The sequence below is a fragment of the Halichoerus grypus genome, chromosome 13 (genome assembly GCF_964656455.1).
Source record: "Halichoerus grypus chromosome 13, mHalGry1.hap1.1, whole genome shotgun sequence".
Lineage (NCBI taxonomy): Eukaryota > Metazoa > Chordata > Mammalia > Carnivora > Phocidae > Halichoerus > Halichoerus grypus.
The window spans coordinates 63,114,367-63,136,182 of NC_135724.1; the positions used below are offsets into that span (position 1 = coordinate 63,114,367).

At 46.9% G+C, this 21,816-nt stretch overlaps 1 protein-coding gene across 4 annotated transcripts in view; it reads left to right on the top strand.

Moving 5' to 3' along the window:
- The first annotated feature begins 224 nt into the window (after positions 1–224).
- Positions 225–21,816, top strand: part of DGCR2 (DiGeorge syndrome critical region gene 2) — an 83,336-nt gene continuing 61,744 nt past the window's right edge. For all 4 annotated transcript variants that reach the window (XM_036104267.2, XM_036104268.2, XM_036104270.2 and 1 more), the window contains exon 1: positions 225–581. In XM_036104267.2, coding sequence (XP_035960160.1) covers positions 503–581 — 79 coding nt within the window. In that variant the 5' untranslated portion in view covers positions 225–502. The remainder of the gene's footprint in view (positions 582–21,816) is intronic.

Consider the following 21,816-nt stretch of genomic DNA (forward strand, 5'->3'; position numbering starts at 1 on the left):
TCCGCTTAACCAATGGCACACTTAACTCCTTATAGTCCCGCCCGCCCGTCGGGCCCGCCTCTCAGTCCCCGACCCCCCGCCGTCCCAGCCTCAGGCCTCGCCCCTTTCGGGTGCAACCGGCCAGGCTCCGCCCCCCGCCCGGCCAAGGGTCCACACGCATTGGGAGCGTGCAGGCCCCGCCCCCCGCCTCGGCACTCATTGGCCGGCGCCGGAGGCGCGGGCGGGGGGCGGTGCGGAGCCGAGCAGGACGGCCGCCATCTTGCGCGGAGCCGGAGTCGGAACCCGAGACTGAGGCCGAGAGTGCGCGCGAGCCCGCGGCCCACTTTAGCCGCGGCTTAGCCGGAGCCTTCTCCCGCCGCCCTTCCGCGCCCGGCCCCTAACCCTCAGCCCGGCCCGGTCCCCTGACCCTCAGCCCGGCCCGGTCCCCTGACCCTCAGCCCGGCCCGGTCCGGCCTCCCCGCGGGGTCACGCGGCCGCCCCGGGGACGATGAACGGAGGATAAATGGTGCCCAAGGCAGACAGCGGTGCCTTCTTGCTGCTCTTCCTGCTCGTGCTCACCGTCACCGAGCCGCTGCGGCCAGGTGCGCGGCGCGGTGGGCGCGGCGCGGTGGGGGCGGTGTGTGGGGGCGGGGGCGGGGCAGGGCGGGCAGTGTGCGAGGCCGGGGTCGCCCGAGACGTCCCTCCACCGGGCGGGGCCGCTACCCGGGAGGGCGCCGGCGAGGCCTGCCCCCGGGCCGCCGCGCCCCCCCCGCCCCCCGCTCGGGACCGTGCCCCACGCCCGGGACTGTGCCGAGAGTTTACCTGGGCTCAGAGCGCCCCGTACATCACGGAACTTTGTTCTCGAGGGATGTTATCTTTGGATCGGTGTCTGTGGAGCGCTGCGTGCTTTGAGATTGACGGAAGCGAGAGTGATGTGCGGGGCCCGACGTAACTTCTGGGGCCTGGGAGTTCTCTGGCCAAGGAGCTGCGCCCCTGGGGCGCGCCCACCTTGCCCAGCGGCTGGGGTCATCCTGGAGTGCGGGGGTCGAGAGAGAGCAGCTCGTGGAGGCACCTGGTTTCCCATGTTTTCCCTCAGCAGTGGTTTGGTGCCAGCGTCTCAGCCCTGGAAGCTCCTCGGCTGGAAAGCGGTAGCCGTGTCGCTTATTGTCACTCAGTGAGGTGTTGCAGTTGAGAACTACTCAGCGCAGAGACCGGCCCACCGTGGTACTAGGAGTCCGCCAAGCATCGCACGCAGGAAGCAAGCTTCCTGGGGCAGAGACTGGTGCTGTGGCCGGGTCTCCGCCGTCGGAGCCTGGGTATTGCCAGGCCCTTAGGAGTGTTCCTTGAATGTGATAATTAAGTGCTTTGGAGCTCCCCTCGGAACTTGTGTTTTTATAAGTAAGCTTGTGGTGGGGAATCAGGATCATGGCAGCTGGAAGGTCCGGGGTAATTTTTATTTCTACCTGTTTCTTGTGTTCCCCCTCCTCCATTGTGGAAAAAACCCTGACCTTTTAGGTCAAAGAAAATGTTACTATATATTATATACATATAATATATAACGTTATAATATACACATACAGATTTATTGTCTTTATACCGATGCAGTTGAAAGTATGATTCTTAATACTATTTTTTTATGGAGGAAGGGGCCCATGAAGGCAGAAGTGTCCAGGGCTGTTGTCTGTGAGCTCTGTCGGGTCTCGCTGTGTAAAGGCAGGCTGGGGGGCACAGTGGTGTGCCACTCCAAATGCCTCAGCCAGGGCTCTCACCGCAGACCAGACACCTCTCTGCCTTTGTCATCCTTGTGGAGTGCTATCTCCTCCCCGGTGTTTACTTGGTGGCCAAGGCCCTGGGCCCATGCTCAATCTGGAGTCACTCCAGTGATGCTTCTCTGGACTCCCTTTGTACAGCTGGTTGCTCGCTGCTTCTGATGGTTCTCTGGGCAGCAGGGTGACTGTGGGGTGGTCTTAGTAGGAATGGAAGCCAGAAAAAGGCCTACCTTTGGAGGGAGTATTGAATGGGCTCTTGAGCCATGGAGCCAATGGATTTGTGGCTTCTTTTGATTAAATTCTTTAGAAAACATGTCTGTATCTGTAGAGAGGTGAGACATTCTGTTCTGGCTCTTGGGTCCCAGTTTTGCTTGTCAGTCCCTCAGGTGGACCTTGAGGGACCAGGCCACACATCATGCTTGTCTTCGTTGGGGTGCCTCTGGTTCCAGGTCCAGCATCTCCTGCCTGGATGGTAGAGGTGACTAATGTCCCCAGCTCCCTTTCCTTTGCTGTCTGTGTATCCTGCCAACTGGCCAGCAACAATTCAGAAAGAGTTTTCAAGTGCTCACTGTCTGCCTACCACTAGGGATGCTCAAATGAACTGAATAAACCCCTTTCTCTAGGAGTGCCCTTTAAGTATAGAAGCAGAAGCTGGATGTAAATCGGGTCATCGAGTATGGGGGCTTAGAGGCAGGCAGCAGCGGTGGCCGGCCAGTCATTTGTACCCGTGAAGCAGGGGAGGGCTTCACAGGAGACCTCACATTTAGGTCTGAGTTGGGGCAGGGAGGTGGCTCTGGTTGAGGGAGCAAAGTTATCCTTTGCATTCCATGACTTTCCACATCAGAACTTTGCAGTGACTCCTGGTGGTATGTTGAGTTATTCTGCCCCCGGGGGGCTCCAGCTGGTACCCTGACTTTGGCTGAGCAGCAAGGGCAGGTCTCACTTGGGGTCATATGTTCTCCTTGGGTGCTTGTATGTGCTCTGTGTCCTTCCAGGCAGGGATCTGCTGGCTGGTGCTTGTGAAGGAGACCTTCCCTGGTCTTATTCACCTGCATTCTTTCTATGGGAGTCCCAGCTTAGACCTGTACTTGGGTGTGAGGAGGGCATCAGGCAGAACCTGCTTCCCAGGAGGGAGGGAGTCCTTGAGCATCGGGGCCAAGCCACCTTTGGCTCTTCTCTGGTGCAGCCAGGGTGTGAGACCTTTCACAGAGTGGGGGCAACAAGAGAGCTTTTGGCAAAGTTTCTTTTAAATGCATGTTTGATCTTGGTTGATTGAGGACGTGTTACATGCCAGGTGCTGTTCTAATATGTACTAACATGTGCGTTGCTTAACTCTCAGGTGGTCCCTGTGAGGTAGATGACTGCTATTAGCCCCATATTACAGATAGGGAAACAACCACAGAGAACTCACGAAACTAAGTGGCTGAGATGAGATTTCAGCCCCAGATATCTGGCCTGTGTTCCCATCATGTGCCCTTGGCTGAGGCTCTGTCTGCCCCAGCTGTGTATGTCCTGTCTTGGCCATCCTTAACCCCCAGCTGCGGAACTCCGGGACACATCTCTTCCCACGGTAGACCCAGTGGTTCTCCAGGTGAGGGTGCAGACCCTTTTTCATCTAAACACTCTGATCTGAGGGTTAGAACCAGCCGTCCCCTCAAATCCCTTTTGTGGTTAGCCGTAACGACCAGTGGTGGTGGGTGCTACATCTTCCTCCTGGGGCTGTGGTGAGAAGGGTAGGTTGGAGACCTCTGCTGAGGGGCAACAAGCATGGAGGGGCTTCTGGGGAGCCAGTGACCGTGGTATCATCTCATTGTCCCTTTCTCCATGTGTGCAGGTAATGCAGTAGCAATTGCTGATTCTGAAAGTGTTTTTCTAGCTTCAGTTATGATAGAAAATCATGCCATGGTGTTAGCCACAGCTCAGTCTAGGGTGACCCCCACCATACATAGCTGAGAAAACATTTGCCTTCTGCAAGTGAGCTCTGTCCCAGCCGTGTAAAAAGGCTTGTGTTCAGTGAGTCTGCCTGATGAGGTGGTGGGACTGGAAGCTGTCTTCTTTGTACTGTTGGGAAAGCTGGCTGGGAGAGGCAAATGACTTGCATAAGGTCGCACAGCTGGTGAGCAGCATCGCTGGGATTCAAACCCAGGTGAGTTGGTTCCGAGTTAAGGGTTCTTTCCCCTTCGTCATTAGGGATCCAGAGGGGCCTGCTGTCTGTGCTGAACTGGTAAATTTTCAGTGAACGAACTAGTGGCTGCTGCACCTTGCTTCTGGAGCAGCACTTGAGTTCGTGAACAGGAAGAGTGTGGCTGTTTTACAAGCAGACGTGTCTGAAGCTCATGGGAGTAGCTGGGAAGTTGAACCTGCACCTGGGCTTGCCACCTGCACCTGGGCTTGCCAGCCGCTTTCTGAGTTCTGAGCTCTTTCCTTCACAGCCCGCCTCCCTCTAACACTGTAGAACTTGCTCCGCTGGCTGATTGCGCTTTCAGCTTAACAATTTCATTCTTTTTAGTTGGAAAGTAGGATTAACACACTTTCCAGCCTCACTAGCTAGCTAATGAATTGTCTTTTTTTTTTTTTAAACATACAAAGAAAACTTGGAAATAACTTCAAAATTACAGAAAAGTTGCAGGAATAAAATTCATGCAAAGAACACCCGCATATCCTCTACCCAGACTTACCTGTTGTTAGCATTTTAGCTCATCTGCCTTATCCACCATGTGTGTACGTGCGTATGTATGTATGCACACACATAATTTATCTTCTGAACCATTTGAGAGTAAGTGGGCCTTTCCCCCGAACACTTTGGCCACTGCAGAGAGCAGGAGGAAGCTCCTGGTACTTGGCGCCTCCGGGAGAGGAATGGTAATGCCTCCCCACAGCCCTGTAACAAACCCTCACCACAACCTGCTGTGTACCGGGCACCGTGACCACGGGAAAGTATTGAGGGCACAGAAAGCACTGTGGTTAAAGCTCCGGTTGGCCCAGGTGGCAGCGAGTCAGGCTATTGTTTCAGTTGGCGCTTCTGGTCTTAGGAATGGAAAACGCGCTGCTGTTGCACACTTTGCCAGACAGGTCTGCACCTTTTTGCTGCTGTGAGGCTGCGCCTTTCCTGTTCCTCTGGCCCACATTGCTCTTGCCTGCCACCTTCCTTGGTCCTGCTTCCCAGGCTAGCTCACCAGCACTTTCCTCACCCCCTCCCTCCACTGGGCAGTTTGGCAGCGCTGAGGCTTGTCCGCCTCTTAGCCGTCATGGCAGGTGATCTACTTCTCGGCCCTCCCTGCCTGGGTGCTCTCTCACCTCTGTTCCTCTGCCTCCCTTGGTACTTGGCATAGGGAAACATTGGTAGTTTCTTGACTCTTGAGTGGAATGTATCAGTGACAACACGTAGGACCTAGTAGATAGCAAGGGACTGATTAAATGTCTTTTCTTTGGTACACTGCCAGATTGTTCCCTCCTCCCATGTGCTTTTGTATTCGGGGTGCTGAGGAGTTGGTGAGTGGTCCCTTCCTCTTCCTGTCTTCAGAGCGGGTCAGTAATCCCGAGAACGCAATTTTGGGCCAACACTTTGCCAGAATGATGGGTGGGCTCAAAGTATGGTTATTCTGTGATAGCTGTATTTTTGTTTCTGGTGTGATTTACCAGTTGACTTGGGGTGTTTAGTGAAAGTCAGTCACATCTCGTCCTGTTGCTCCAAGCTGGGCTGTGTGTTCCATCCGTGTGGACATGGTTGTCTTGACAGAGCAAGTCCAAGGGAGGGTGAATGGCCCGTGGGCCATGGTTGGAGCGCAGTGAGCTACAGACCCAGAGTGTCCTGGAGCTTCCGGGCATCGACCTGGGAGGGAGGAAAGCCCAGGTCTGGTGTTGCTTCACACAAGCTGTTTGGAGAAGGAGTGGCTGTGGTTTAGAACACAGTGAGTCCAGTGTGGTGGGTTAAGAGCATGAGCATGGACCCTAGAGCTGCATGGCTGGATGTCAGGGCCCACTGTGCTGCCCACTCTCTGACTGCACTGAGCCTCAATTTCCTCGTCTGTAACACAGACATAATAGAACATACTTCAGAGAGATGCTGTGAGAATTAAAATCAATGGGTATAGAGCTCTAACAAATCTGACAAAAAGACCATTCATCTTAGCTCCAAATGTAGGGACACCCCCCCAACCCCCGCTGAAAGTCTGGGTGTATGGGTGTGCATGCATAAGGGCATGTTTCTTGGGAGAGAGCCCCCACCTGGGAGGCAGCAGAGCGAAGTGGCTTTGAGCACTGTCCGACACAACAGTGAGCGCTAAATGAGTCTAGCCATTCCCATGGTCGGAGGGGGGTGTATGTGGTTTCCTACAGCCCCCAAAACAGCCACAGTGCTTTGGACAGGGCTAGGATTGTTCATACTGACACGTTTTACTCTTTGTCACGTTCATGTTGTGTCCCCTGGGCCTAGTTTGGCACAGAGTGGGCACTCAGAAATCAGTTATTGAACAAATGCACAAATGGCTATTTATATTTTGACATAAAGAGCAACAGCTTCCTTAGCCAGCGGGCCTCGCAGCTGCCCCTGGTGGGGGTGGCGAGGATGAGGGCCTTGTGGCCGCCTGCAAGAACGCCTTTGGAGGACCCGTGTGTTGGGGGCCGGGGGGGGGGTGGTGCTGCAGAGCCAGCTGGCCTGGGCCTCACACTGGGGGGAGCTTGCTTCTGTGGGGGTGAGCTGGGCTGCGAGGTGAGAGTGGGTGAAAACTTCCTCACGAGCGTGGATTCTCGTTGTTCACCAGCCACCCAGCCTGGGGTGGGGGTAGGGGTTGGGCAGGAAGCCTTTGGGGGTGGGTGGGCAGGGCTTCCTCTCTGATGGACTTGCTGGGCACCGAGGCTTGGGAACCGGACTTCCCCCTGCATGAGGACATGGCTTGCCCTCCCCTGGGCCATTGAACAGCACAAGCCTTGCTGGAGAGCTGGTGGGTGCAAAAACTGCCATACTTGCCTTTTGGCTTTCTCCCCCTTCTCTGCTTTGTGTGGCCTTTGCTTCAGCCAGCTTGGGCTGGTCATTGTCCCTAGTCTGTGCCCCTGCTCCCTCCAGTCTGTCTCTGTAGGCTGGCTTCCAGATCCTTGAAAGCCAGCCATCAGTTTGGTCACCTTGCTGTCTGTCTGCCCTCAGCTGTTGACTACTCTGTGTTGGACAGGACAGGACTGAGAGCAGAGCCCTGGTGGGTATGCTGGACGAACAGAGCCTTCAGGTGTCCACCCTGTTCTTCCCTGTCTTGGAAGCCTGCTTTCCTAGGGGACCTTCCATAGGAGTTTATGGCTGTGGAGAGGAATGCTTGGGGATCCCTGGGGCACTGGACAAGGGGCAGGGGCCACTGCAGAGGGCATCCCAGAGGGTCAGCTGGGAGATGGGAGGTTCCAGACCCCCCAGTGCTTAGATTGACATCAGGTCTCCTGATGCAGAGGCCTTTTGAGTACTACTGGCTGCTTCCTAGGGTCTCTGGGTCAGTTCATTTATCCTTGGCTTTGTGGTCTTACAAGGCAGAGTGAGAGGACTGGAAGTACCTGAAAGGAATGAGGTTCATTTAGGGCCAAGGCAGGCTTGTGCTGCAACCCTCAGTGGTTTGTTGGCCACATCTTCAGATTCTCCCTCCACCCCATCAGTGCAGGTGGGATGCACATGCAGAATGATGTAAAGAGCCACAGTGAAAGCCCAGGACAGTTTGGAAAAATGATGTTGATTTTTTTTAATATTTACAAAAATTTCATACATGGAATATTTTACATAAATGGAGTTATACTTTTTATATAATTTATTGAGTTTTTCAGTTTACAGTGTTCTGGAGATCTTTGTAGGCTAGCACACATACCTGTACTTCATTTTTTTTTTAAACAAGATTCTGTGAGAACTTTACTCAGTCTCATTTTGTTTTGTCTTTGGGGTCTGCTTCTGGGAGAGGCCTCTTACCTAAACTTTTCATCAACCAGAAGCTGCAGTTTAGTGAGATTTGTACAGTTAGAGATGCCATGGCCGATAGGCTGGGGGACCTAACTCCTAAAATACATAGGCAGTACTTCCAACTGGCTGTTCCCAGACCCTCATGTATTTATCTCAGTCTAAAGCTAGATCTGCAACAACTCCAGGTTGGGCTCCTGGTTTTCGCATGGATTTATGCTATAACTCAAATTTGTGTGCTTATTTATCTATATGGCATAATTTCACCAAGGATAATTTAGAATTAGAGTGGCCATTTAGGGCAACATTGACATGAGCAGAATTATTCAGTTGAGAGGTCCCATATGGGCAAAAATGAAACCAAATCCCAAAGACCCAATGGTCAGCATTTTTTATTGGTATGAGGTAGCTTAATTCCAAAAAGAATTAAGATTTCAAAATATCTTCCTTTGAAGGGAGGCAGAGGGATACTTTGTTCTTTAAAAAAACAGCAACAAACCTTTCTACTTTGGGAACATGCATACATACAGAAAGGTTGCAAGAGTAGTATTATGAACTCCACCTTTATATAGTTCACCTAGATTCACCAATTAACATTTGACTCACCACACATTTGTGCGTATATGCACACGTGTGTGCAGGCATGTGTGTACAGATATATTTTGTATTGGTGGGGGGAACTACTTGAAACTAAGTTGCAGGCATCATGACCCTTCATTTCTAAGTCCCTCAGTGTATATTTCCTAAGAACAAGGCTGTTCTCTTATCAGCACAGTATAGTTATCAAATTTAGGAAGTTTAACATCGATGCAGTACTGTTAGCCATGTTCCCATTTTGCCAGTTGTCCCATTACAACATATTTTCCCAAGCCAGGATCCAACCTGGAGTCATGGATTGCATTTAATTTTGGTGTCTGTTTAATCTTTTAAAATCTGGAACAGCTTCCTGTCTGTCTTTCGTGTTACCAACTTGTGAAAAAGTACAGGCAGCCATTTTATAGACTATTCCTCATTTTGGGTTTATCAGATTCCTTATGATCAGATTCAGTTGGTGCATTTTTGGCGGGTGCGATCCCCCAGATCGTTGAGTCCTCCTCAGTGCATGCATCTAGAAGCACAGCCCATCAGTTTGTCCCAGGAATAGCGATATTAACCTTCATCACGTGGTAGGGTGGCATTGGCTACATTTCTCTGGGGAAAGGTGCCTTTCCCCCTTTGTGATTGGCAGGTACTTGGTAGGGAGATAGCCTTGCCCGTTGATTTTCAGCATCTGTTAATGATTCTTGCCTGAATCCGTTACCACTGTGATGATTGCTAAATGGTGATTTTTCTCTTACTTTTTCTTTTAGTAGTAGTCTACTATAAAAGAGAGCTTCTCTTCCTTTTCATTTTTTACTGTCAGTATGGATTCATGGATTCTTCTTTCTATTTTTTTTTTTTTTTTAGATTTTTATTTATTTAACAGAGATAGCACAAGTAGGCAGAGCGGCAGACAGAGGGAGAGGGAAAAGCAGGCTCTCCGCCGAGCAGGGAGCCCGATGCGGGGCTTGATCCCAGTACCTTGGGATCATGACCTGAGCCGAAAGCAGCCGCTTAACCAACTGAGCCACCCAGGCGCCCCTGATTATTTCTATTCAATTATTATAGTCTGTTACTGTCATGATTCATTTTGATGCTTACATTGTAATTGATATATTACAAAGGGAAACCCCTTTAGGCTGGCTTCTGCATCCTTCTGACATGTCCTCATCCGTTTTGAACATTCCTTATTACCAGGCTCATCTTGTATCTTTCCTGCCCCAGGCATTTTTCCATGGAACACTGGTTCATTTTAGTGGGAGACAGTATTTAGAAGCCAAGATTTTGGTGCTAGGTGTGTTCATTGCTAGTGGGATATTGCTGCTACCAGTCCTTTCAATCCAGCTGGGATTGAAAGGACTGGTAGCATGTATGTGTGTCTGTCTCTGTGCATGTGTGTGTATGGATGGGTCTGTGTGTTCGTCCCTTTTTGTGCAAGTTCATACTATTTCTTTTTGTTCCAACCCAGCATTATGGGATCTTGTCTGCTTTCCCTGTTTCATATTTGTATCTCCCTTTTTCTGCGATGAGAACTCTGGCTTCCAACATCAGTAGATTTACTTATTTGCTTAGTCCTACTGTGTGCACAGAATAGTTTCAGAAGTGCTACACCCATTACCACTATCAACAGCAAACCAACTAAGTACAATTTTGGATTTTTTTTTCTTTTTGCAGCTCTTTTTGTCTTTAGACTGATAGTATATGTACAGTGTACTGGGTCCAAAAGCTACTTGGATTAATTTTTTTTCTCCTTCCTTGTGTTTGTTATACACTTAGGAACAAAACCTTGTTGATTTGGGGGCACCTGGCAGGCTCAGTTGGTAGAGTGTGCAACTCTTCATCTCAGGGTCTTGAGTTCAAGCCCCATGTTGGGCATGGAGCCTAGTTGAAATAAAAAAACAAAACAAAAGAAAAAACCCCAACTGTTGATTTGAAACCACCTTTACTAAATAAAGACTATTGAAAGAACTAATTATTAGAATCTCATTATAACAAGCTTCTACTTCGTCACACTAATCGGTAAAGAAACATCTCCTTTTTGAATAGGTTGTATTTTCCTGGGTAAATTAAAAATCATTTTTATGACTAGATATTTATAGTTTTAACAAATCAGCTCATTAGTGTAAATTGCTATTTGCTTAAGATATTTTTTCCAATTTTGTTTCTCTGGTTTGAAGAGAATTATGTATGTTGAATAAATGACCACTCAGCATCAGTAAAGAGAAAGGCCAAGTAAAATTTATAACAATTACATTCCTTAGATTTTAACACTAATAAGTGCTATTAATTAGTTTTTTAATTTTGTTAACCTTAAAGTCTTCTAATGGAGTGTATTAGAAATTACTTTATAATACTAACTACAGTGTGGGGTCCTGGATTGGATCCTGGAACAGGAAAAGGACATAAGTGGAACAACCAGTGGAATTCCAGTAGTCTGGAATTCAGTTCATAGAAAGGTACCAATGTTAGTTTCCTAATTATTGCCAAATGTGCCATGGTAGTGTGTAGTGTAAGATATTAACAACTGGGCAAACTGGATGAGGGCACATGGCAACTTTTTTGTAAACCTAAAATTATCCCATAGTCAAAGGTTCATTTGAAAAGTTATTTTGTAATAATTGAATATTTAAAAATGAGTTATTTTTCACTTCTAAGCGTCCCAAGACCTTGTTATCCTAGTTTTGTCATTGACAGTTTTGTCAGTGCAATTTTGGCAAGTCACTCTTTCTAGTTTCCGCTGCTGCTTTGGGAAAATAAGTGGAAGGTTTAGATGTCTGGGGTCATTTGAGCTCAAGTTTGCTTAGTAAGCTCCCAGTTCCACCATCCACCCCATGGTGTGTGCCATGTTCTGATAGTCTCTGGGGTGTGTGGTGATGTGGGGGAGCTGTTTGAAGGTGGGGTTGAGCTTGGGCATAGTTGTGTACATGCTTTATCTGACAGTCCTACTTGGGAGGGAGACAGTGAGGCAGGTGGTAGGTCCGTTTTAGGGATTGGGATGCCGAGGCCCAGAGAGGATAATTACCTTGCCTGGTGGCATCACTTGGCTTTTAAGTAGAAGAAGCAGAAACTGGATACCGAAGATTGCTATCTTGAGCCGGGTGCTCTGCCTCTTGCACCATGATTCCAAGATAAGATGAAAAAGCTGCATGGCTGTGGGGGACTGAGTGGAGATAGTTGCACCACCATCTGGCGCCCACCTGCGAAGGAAGAGGCACCTTCTCAGTGCTCATGGCTTCCAGCTCCACCAGTATCTTGTGTGGACACTGATGCTGTCACAGCTCTTTGGACCTGGCTGACCAATTCCGGGAGTTAGTGTTTTAGCAGCCTCCCCTGCTGACCTCAGCACCCTCTGATTGCAATCAAGAAAACACGGACATTTTAAGAAGCTTGGAAGTCTTGTTAATAATCTTACCTGACACCTCCTTGTGGATTTTGAACCGTGTAGCTATATTATCTCTTAAGAAGCATTAATAAAAGTTAATGATCAGAACAAGGTATTTAAAAGATTTCATATAACTAAATGTAAAAATGGTAATACTTTCAAAAACCAGAAAGTAACCCCCAAAATGATTAGGACACACAATAAAACAATGTTATAAAATTCTATCTGATCGCTGTTGTGTGTTTCTCCTTTATAATTGCAGTGTGAGGTGTGATGCTCTTTTTATAGAAAGCAGGTACTCATATCAACCTTATTTTACAGATGAAGAAACAGATTGGAAGAATAAGTGACTTGCCCAAAGTCACACAACTTGTAAGTGGTGGAGCCAATATGTGTAACCTGGGCAAGCTAGAGCTCACGCTCTGATATTGCACAGCTTCCGTAGGTACTTCGTTACCCTTAGCTCTTTGGCCCTCTGCTCCCTCTCGTATTTTTGCTCCTGACTTTTCAACTTGAACTTCTTGCCCACACACTTTTCTTGTCTTCTTCCCATAGCCTTGGCCACCGGTGTCACGGCGCTAACCCCCTATCTCATGTGCCCACGGCTGTGTCCTCACAAATGTCCTTCAGGCACCCTCATACTCGGCTTGCCGGATGCCAGAAGCATCCCCTGCTGGCCTGGTCCTGTACTTTTGGCCTTGGTTCTTGGCTGCTGTTAGTGTTGTTGTCATCATCATCATCACCACCATCCTTCTGCTTACCTCCGTCACCCCCTTCCCCCACCCCCCACCATTTCTGAGTATCATGCACTCTGCTAAGCACTAGGTGTGCAGTAGCTTAGTGAACCCTAACGATAACCCTACTTTTTGGATAGAGTTTTTGATGTGTTGAAACCTACTCTTGATTTTGGTTCTGAAGTAAGTGTATGAATGAAACTTTCAGGCTGCCATTGTAATCTTTAGTATTCTTTAAAGAGGCCCACTAATGAAAAGCTGTGTGCTTTTGTGAGCTCCTATGGGGGTTCATGCAGGTGTCAGAGCTTTGACCCTACTGAGCTAACCTGAGGGAGAAGCTGGGGCAAATCTTCTGATGACTGGGCCTTAGTGTCAATCTCCTTTTAGAGTGCCTCAGACTTATAAGCCTCTTGTTTTGCAGAAGTTTATTTGGTGTTAATATTTTCTTTGTGGCTTTAAAATCCCTCCGTGTCTTGTCTGTGCTTGTGAGGATTAGGTACAGCCCACTGTCACCTCATTTTACATATCGGAAACCAGCCCCGGGAGGGATATGAGGAGACCTCATCTTGTTTTCTCTAAGTGGGGATAATAATAAAACTGACCTCAGAGGATTGTTAACTGGATCCAGGGAAACAAGGTTTAGGTTGTATATTTCTTTAAATTTAAATTTGTGGTAAAGAACGTAATATAAAATATACCATCTTAACCGTTTTTAAGTGTACAGTACTGTTAACGAAATGCACCCTGTTGGGCAACAGATCTTGAACTTTTTCATCTTGCAGAACTGGAACTCACTAACCTACTGAACAACAACTTCCTTTTTCCTCCTTCCCCCAGCTCCTGGCATTCCATTTTCTAAGAGTTTGACTACTTTAGAAGCCTCATATAAGTGGAATCATGCAGTATTTGTCTTTTTGTAATTGGTTTATTTCACTTAGCATAATGTCTTCAAGGTTCATCCATGTTGTAGCATGAGAGAATTTCCTTCTTAAGTTTGAATAATATTCAATTGTATGACTATACCACATTTTCTTTATCCATTCATCTGTGAGTCATTTAGATTGCTTCTGCCTCTTGTCTATTGTAAATAATGCTGTGATTAACATGGGTGTGCAAATATCTCTTTAAGAGCCCATTTTCAGTTCTTTTGTATACATATCCAGAATTGGGATTGCTGGATCATATGGTAATTCTATTTTTAATTTATTGTGGAACCTCTATACTGTTTTCCATGATGAGTGCACCATTCTACAATCCTACCGGTAGTGCACAAAGGTTCCAGTTTCTCTGTATTCTTGTCAACACTTGTTATTTTCTATTTTTTTTTTTATAGTGGGCATCCTAAAGGGTATGTAGTAATATCTTGTTATGATTTGCATTTCTCTAATGATTAGTGATGTTAAACATCTTGTCATATTCTTGTTGGCCATTTGTATATTTTCTTTGGAGAAATGTCTAACTCACGTCCTTTGCCCATTTTTTTTTTTTTTAAATTTTTATTTATTTGAGAGAAAGAATGTACATGCATGCATATGTGGTGTGGGGGAGGGGCAGACGGAGAGAGAAACTTAAGCAGACTCTGTGCTGAGTGTGGAGTCCCGACACGGGACTTGATCTCACAACCCTGAGAGCATGACCTGAGCGGGAACCAAGAGTCAGACACTTAACCAGCTGCACCACCTAGGTGCCCCGCCTTTGCCCATTTTTAAATTGGATTATTTGTATTTTTGTTGTTAAATTGTAGGAGTTCTTTATATATGCTGGATACTAATCCTTTATCAGATACATGTTTGTAAATTTTTTTTCGTTCTGTAGGTTGCCTTTTCACTTTCTTATTTCTTTAAGTTTTATGTAGTTCTTTTGTCTCCTCTTGCTTTTGTTCCCTGTGCTTTTGTTATCATATCCAAGAAATCACTTCTAAATCCACTGTTGTCTTGTATTTTCTTCTAAGGGTTTTTTGTTTTAGGTCTTATGTTTATAAATCCTTGATCCATTTTGATTTAATTTTTGTATATGGTGTTGGGTAAGAGTCCAACTTCATTCTTTTGTATGTGGTTATTTTCCTAGCATTATTTGTTGAAAACATTGTCCTGTCCTCATTGAATGGTCTCAGAACCCTCGTCAAAAATCATTTGACCATGTACGTGAGAGTTTATTTCAGGGCTCTCTATTCTGTTTCATTGGCCTATATATCTGTGTTGTTGCCAGTGGCACGCTGTTTTGATTACTGCAGTGTTGTAGTATGTTTTGAAATAGGAAGTGTGAGGCCTCCAGCTTTGTTTTTCTTCCTCAAGATTGTTTTGGCTATTCTGGGTCATTTGAGATTCCATATTAATTTTAGGATAGATTTTTCTATTTTGGCAAAAAAAAAAGTCATTGGCATTTTGATAAGGATTGCATTGAATCTGTAGATTGCTTGGTTCATATTGACATCTTAAGTCTTCCATTCCATGAACATCGGATGCCTTTCCATTATTTGTGTCCTCTTTAATTTTAGCAGTGTTTTGTAGTTTTTGGTATACTGGTATATCATCTCCTTGGGTTAAGTTTATTCCTACGTATTTTGTTCTTTTTGATGCTCTTGTAAGTAGAATTGTTTTCTTAATTTCCTTTTCAAGTTGTTCATTGTCATTGTATAGAAATACAACTGATTTTTGTCTGTTGATTTTTATGTCCTATGGCTCTGCTGAATTTATTCTAACAATTTTTTTTTTTGGTGGAATCTTCAGATGTGACATATAAAATCATGTCTTCTGCAAACAGGTAATTTTACTTTTTCCTTTCCAATTTGGATGTCTTTTATTTCTTTTTCTTGCTTAATTGTGGAGTGGTTGTGCTCTTTTACATTCCCATCAATATTGTATAAGAGTTCCAGTTGCTCCACAATCTCACCAACATTTTATGTTGTCAGACTTTTAAAGTTTAGCCTTTCTTTTGTGTAATGGTACCGCATGTGGTTTTAATTGCCTTTTCCTGTGAGTGATATGCTGAACACTTTTTCATGTCCTTGTTAGCCATTCATATATCTTCTTTTGAGAAATGTCTGTTCAAATCCTTTGCCCATTTTTTATGAGGTTGTTTGCTTTTTTATTATTTATATTTTTTATTGAATTGTAGGAGTTCTTTGTATATTCCAGATAAGAGATATGTGTTACAAGTGTTTTCTCTTAGTGACTTACCCATTCATTTGCTTAACTGTACTTTTTTCTTTTGTATTATTTTTATTCTTGCTTAACTGTACTTTTAAAAAGTATCTGTTTTAGGGGCGCCTGGGAGGCTCGGTCGTTAGGTGTCTGCCTTCAGCTCAGGTCATGATCCCGGGGTCCTGGGATCGAGCCCTGCATCTGGCTCTCTGCTCCACGGGAAGCCTGCTTCTCCCTCTCCCGCTCCCCCTGCTTGTGTTCCCTCTCTGGCTGTGTCTCTCTCTGTCAAATAAATAAATAAAAATCTTAAAAAAAAGTATCTGTTTTAATTTTTAATTTGGTACACAAATTCCTTTTTGGTATATCCTTTGAGCTTTGACAAATGTGTAGGGTCATGTAATCAATCCCACACTGAAGATGAAGAGCACAGTTCCATCACCCCAAAATTCCCTCATGCTGCCATTTTGTAGTCAGCCCCTCTCCCTACCTTGAGGTTTCCACCTGGTAACCACTGGTCTTTTGATGAATTTAAGTTTATAACATTGTTTTATAGATCTTGCTTTTAGAGATGTATGTAAGCACTTTGCCTAACCCAGGTTCACAAAGATTTTATTTCTTTTCTGCCAGAAGTTTTATAGAGTTAGATTTTACATGTAAGTCTTTGGTCTGTTTTGAGTGAATTCTGTATCCAGTGTGAAGTGTGGATCAAGGTTCAGTTTTTTGTTTTTTAATTTATTTGACAGAGACACAGCGAGAGAGGGAACACAAGCAGGGGGAGTGGGAGTGGGAGAAGCAGGCTTCCCGCTGAGCAGGGAGCCCGATGCGGGGCTCAATCCCAGGACCTGGGATCATGACGGAGCTGAAGGCAGACACCTAACGACTGAGCCACCCAGGTGCCCCGAGGTTCAGTTTTGATATGTGTATGTCTAGTTGTTCCACCACTACTTGCTGAGGGCTTCTTTTTTCCATTGAATTGTCTTTCCACCTTTATCAAAAATCAATTGGTCACATTTATGTGGGTCTATTTCTGGGCTCTGTATTCTGTTCCATTGATCTATGTATCTTTACCACACTTTTGATCAAAGAAGTTTTAAATTTTGAAGTTTATCAGTTTTTACGTTTACACTCTGTGTTTCTCTAAGAACTCTTTGCTGCCCCAAGGTAGTGAAGATTGTCTGCTTACTTACTGGACTTTGAGCTCTGTGAAGGCAAAGACCGTGTATTTATCGTTCTGCTCTTCTTGCTTTCATCTAGCACAGTGTCTGAGCTGCAGGAGGTACAAGACTGTGCTAACAGGTTTGTCTTAAGGATTTAAATATAATAATGTGTTAGAGGCATTTGATACATTGCCTGGCACATACAAAATGAACATACAAGAATCTGATCTTGCTCCAGCTGTTTCTCTTGGAATGAACTGGTTACACTGTACTATGGCTGACATCAAAATGTGGTGTGAGTGATGGATGAAACAGCCAATGGATGTTACATCAGATGCGAGATAGCTATTACTCCAGGTCTACCCCACCCTCTTGCCCTGGTCTTATTCCCACATTTGAACTCTCCCCCACCCCAGCCGCCATAAAATATAGACTGATTGTGGGTTGCTGTTCTTTTCTTCAAAGTGTCATTCATTTAATAGAGATGCTTGGCGAACCTGCCTCTCTTTCCTCTTTCATCTTGTCCAGTCATCCTTTTCCTTTGGGCCTCCCCCTCCTCTTCTCAGATAACTAACTTTAAGCAGGGCCTTCTTCCCCAAACATCTGCTTAAGGAGAAGCTGGAGGACAAGGTAAGGCAGATGAGCCAGTGTCCCAGTTGGGCAGTGTCTGAGGATAGAAGATACAGTAAGTGATGGTCACCTCATCTTCTGGATGTAGAAAATGCTTGTGACTTAAAAAAATAAATACTGAAGTTTGGGCCTTGTCAATTTATTCTAGTGTGGTGGTCTCTAGCATCAGCCTTGTGACGCCTTGACTGATAGGAGAAAGTGGCTTCCCCAGTGCGCCCCCACTCCCCCAGTCAGCTGTCACAGCAGAGCTGGGTCACCTGCTTGTCCCTATCAGGCAGGTGGGTGACAGGGAACAGGGGATGTCCTCGCTCAGACTCAGCAGTCAGATGAGTCTCTCCTCCCATGTGGAGGGCTGACTGAGGGTGATTCTCAGTGATTCTCCTCCTGCCCCAGGGCTATTTGGAAATGGGTTTGGTGGTCACAGTGACTTGGGAGCAACTGGCATTTGAAAAGGCATAGCAAAGAATTTTGGTTGTATTTCAAAACCACAGTATTTTGGTACATGCCTGGCCCTGCAGGTCCCTATCCAGCAGTCAGACACTCCTCGTCCCTGGGGGTTTGTATTGCTGAGCTCCACAGAGGCACTGCGTTTCATAAGTCCTGTGTTTTTTGTCCTAACAAAGAGAAAATGGGTCAGAATTGGAAAGTTTGGACCCAGCCCTCTGAGGAAGGATGGGTTAGCCACGCCCCAAATCAGAATGCAGGGCATCCTGTTGGGGGTGGGTGTGATTCCTGACCTGAGTCCTGATTCCCACTTAGCTGAGCTGGTTTTGGGATAGAGATCTGGGCAAAAGAGCCAGAGCCTGCCTTCTGGTTCCTGTTCTGCTGCTGTCGGCTTGTCATAGGAATGGAGCAGGCAGGTCAGCCCTTTTGTGAAATGAGCTGACTGGACTAGATGGGTTTTCTGATAAATACAGTAGTCTCTGGCCTTCCTGATTTAAATTTTATTAGTAGAACTTCCATACCGTAGTCTTCATGAGCCACACACGTCCCACTCCCTCTTGGATGCTAGGCCCTCGTGTTTGAGAATCATGGGGCCAGCTGGTCTCTGAGCTCCTTGCAGTGTGACATTCAGATACTCTGTCCTTCCTGCTGTAACCCTGATGCCTGCCAGAGTGGAGGAGTGCCCAGGCCTCCCATTAACAGCAGCCTTCCCTGGGCTTTGCTGCTGAACCCCATGGTAGGCTGTGCTGTGCAGAAGCCCCTGGCCCCAGCTCCCTACTCGCATCTTCCCTTTCTCCAGGTGGGTCCCTTGGAGAGCATTTGCCTCTTCAGAGGGCCTCACAGAATCGTTCCAAAGGGCAGAATACATGAAACCGTTCAGCAACCAAGAGCCACCACACTGTGCCAGGAAGCAGGGTGGTTACAGGCAATCTCACTGGTGCCATGAAGTGACAGCTCCCTGGGAGAGGGCTGATGGGATTGTAGGGGTAACCATAGGGACTGCTGAGCCAGGGGTCCCAAGAACCTGAGTGGAGGGGTCTTTGGGAGAAGGCCGGATGGAAGTGGCCCTTCGCCTCATGAAAGGACAAATGGCATTTAGAGCACTGTAGAGAAGGCAACGAGTTTATAATTTAATCACAGTTTATTCTAGAGTGATCTTCTGGGAAATGTTCTGAATGCCTGGTAATGCTGTCCCCATCTCCTAGTTCTGCCCTCCCAGAACCATTCTCTGTCCTGCTGCCGATCGGTGTTCTGCTGAAGGTCTCCACTGCCTGCAGGATCCAGTCTTGGAGCCATAGCATATCCCATGAAACCAGCTTGCCCCCCAGTGCCTTTTGGTTTGATTTCCTGCTGAGCCCCAGCCAAGCAGAGAGCTCCTTTCCTGCTTTGGTGGCACTTGTCCAGGCGGCACCCTTGGCCTATGGCCTTCCCTGTGGTCTCTGGTGGTGCACGTGCCTGTTCAAGCCCCTTATCCTTATCCTCTTACCTGAGGACACAGGTAACTCTACTTCAGAAGGCCCTCTCGGCAGGTATGCCCTGTGTTTTGTATTTTAGTGATCTGTGTGGTCAACAGTGATCTCTGTCCCCTCCTAAAGGTGTCCAGAGCAACATTCCTGGCTCAAGTTCCAGCCAGGGAACACCAGGTTCCTGACATGGTGCTGGACAGGACCCAGCATCCCATGGGAACCGTTTTCCTAGACCTGTCCTGTCACACAGCAGAGCCTTATTTTCAGATCCTCTCTCCCTTCTGCCGCTAGTGTGTTAGTGTGGTGCCAGATAAATATCCCTGTTCCGGTCCTGCCTTGGTGGGGAGGGGGTGAAATGAGACCCACGGGACAGCCCCTCTGGGAAACAGCTGTTGCTCTTTCCAGGGAAGAATGTCTGAGCGGTCTGACGGAGGCTGCACTGCTCAGCTGGGAGCGGGTCTGCTGGGAGACTGGGGCTTCCTGGTCCCCGGGTGGGCACCCCAGCAAGGCATGGAGGGCTATGTCTGAGGATGCACCTCTGCTCTGTGCAGACCATCAGAGCCAGCTAGGGGCAGTGGGAGGAGATAGGGTTGTGGACATGTGTACTTCCGCTGTTCACTGTCTTTTTCTATTTCTCTGTGGGCAGATGTTAGGAGAAATCAATTCCAAACAATTAAGGCCACATACTAAATTTCACACAGTAATTTGAGACAGCTCAGCTTACGTAATTTAAAATGAGGCCAAGGCTTGCTGACAAAGAAGAAATTGAATCCAGAGAAAGAATCTGTATTGCAGAGGCTTCTAAATTTCTAGGGCCCGAATCCTCTAATTCCCAAATGTTGCTTGTCTCTGGGGGCTCTGTGAGGTCAAAACCATTTTCATAATAAAAGCAAGGGTCGTTAGCCTCTGTCTCTCATTCTCTCACCAGTGCTCAGTGGCATTGCCAGAGGCCACTTGACAGGTGATTGATGGCTAATGGGCTGTGTGCTTGGTATTCGCTCTCCCTCTCCGTCTCTCTCTTTTTTAAAGGATTTTTTTAAAAGCTGTGGTAAAATCCACATAACATAAAATTTACCACTTCAACCATTTTTAAGTGTACATTGACACTGCCGTGCCACTGTCCCCACCATACCTCTCCACAATTCTTCTCATCTTCCCAAACTGAAACTCTATCCCCATTAGATAACAACTCTCCATTCCCCCTCCCCCCAGCCCCTGGTAATCTCTGCGTTCCTTTCTGTGTCTGAATTTGACTCCTCTAGGGCACCTCATGTAAGTGGAATCGTACAGTATTTGTCCTTTTGTGTCTGGCTTGTTTCACTGAGCAGAATGTCCTCAAGGTCCATCCTTCTTGTAGCCCGTGTCAGAATTTCCTTCCTGTTTATGACCTGATAATATTCCATTGAATAGATACACCACATGTTTGTTCATTCATCTGTTGGTGAATGCTTGGGTTGTTTCCACCTCTTGGTGATTGTGAGTAATGCTGCTGTGAGCACCAGCGCACAGGCGTCTGTCTGAGTCCCTGCCTTCACCCCTTTTGGACAGGACATAGAGCTAGGAGTGGAATTGCTGGGTCATATGTGTTTTAACCTTTTGAGTGTATGTTTGGGAACCTGGTGTTTACAAAATTTCTCGGTTTTAATTTCTAATACAGTACATGTTGATAGATACAACCCACATAAACCGAAGATCTTTGGGGTCCTCAGAAATGTCAAGCACATAAAGGGGTTTGGGAATGAAAACATTTGAGAACTGCTTAGTGAGAAGAAGTTCTCATTTTGGTTCTGTAGCCTTGCACTTACATAGTTAGGGCCTGGCTTATTTTGAAAAGTGTCAACGGGGGCGCCTGGGTGGCTCAGATGGTTAAGTGTCTGCCTTCGGCTCAGGTCGTGATCCCGGGGTCCTGGGATCGAGTCCCACATCAGGCTCCCTGCTCCTTGGGAGCCTGCTTCTCTCTCTGCCTCTCTCTCTCTGTCTCTGTCTCTCATGAATAAATAAATAAAATCTTTAATAAAAAAAAAGAAAAAAAAGAAAAGTGTCAACGATCCCTTGGCTAGGAAGGGCCTGCCTGTGTCTCCCATTTGCTGGCCAGGAGATAGGCATCACAAGAGGTTTGGGGCAGGCCCTTGGCAAAGCCAGTAGTGGGCAGAGGGGGTGACTGTTTCTGAACAACGTTAGATGTGGCAGAAATCGTGCCGGACGCTTTACAAAGGGACTTGAGAGGATCTTGAGGAAGAAGAGGAAAAGGAATGTTGATTTGCAGCTTGAGTTATGCCAATGAGACCCATCAGAATTGCTGGCTGACCTACCAAGCAACTGACTATGTGTCAGTCCCTGCCACGTGAGGTAAGCTCTGTCATGTCCTGGGTCTCCCTGCTTTGTTTACCATGCTGGCCCCGGACCGGAGAGTTGCCTGGCACAAAGTGGCACTTGGTAGATATTTTTTGAATGAGTGATTCACATGTATTTTACCAGTGACTCACACATTGGATTGCTGTCAGAAGAGTCCCTGCACTACAGGTGAGTCAGGAAGGGAGAGAACCTTCCCTGGGGCTATCAGAGGACTGGTGACACTTTGTTATAGACTTAAAGAATAGAGGAAGA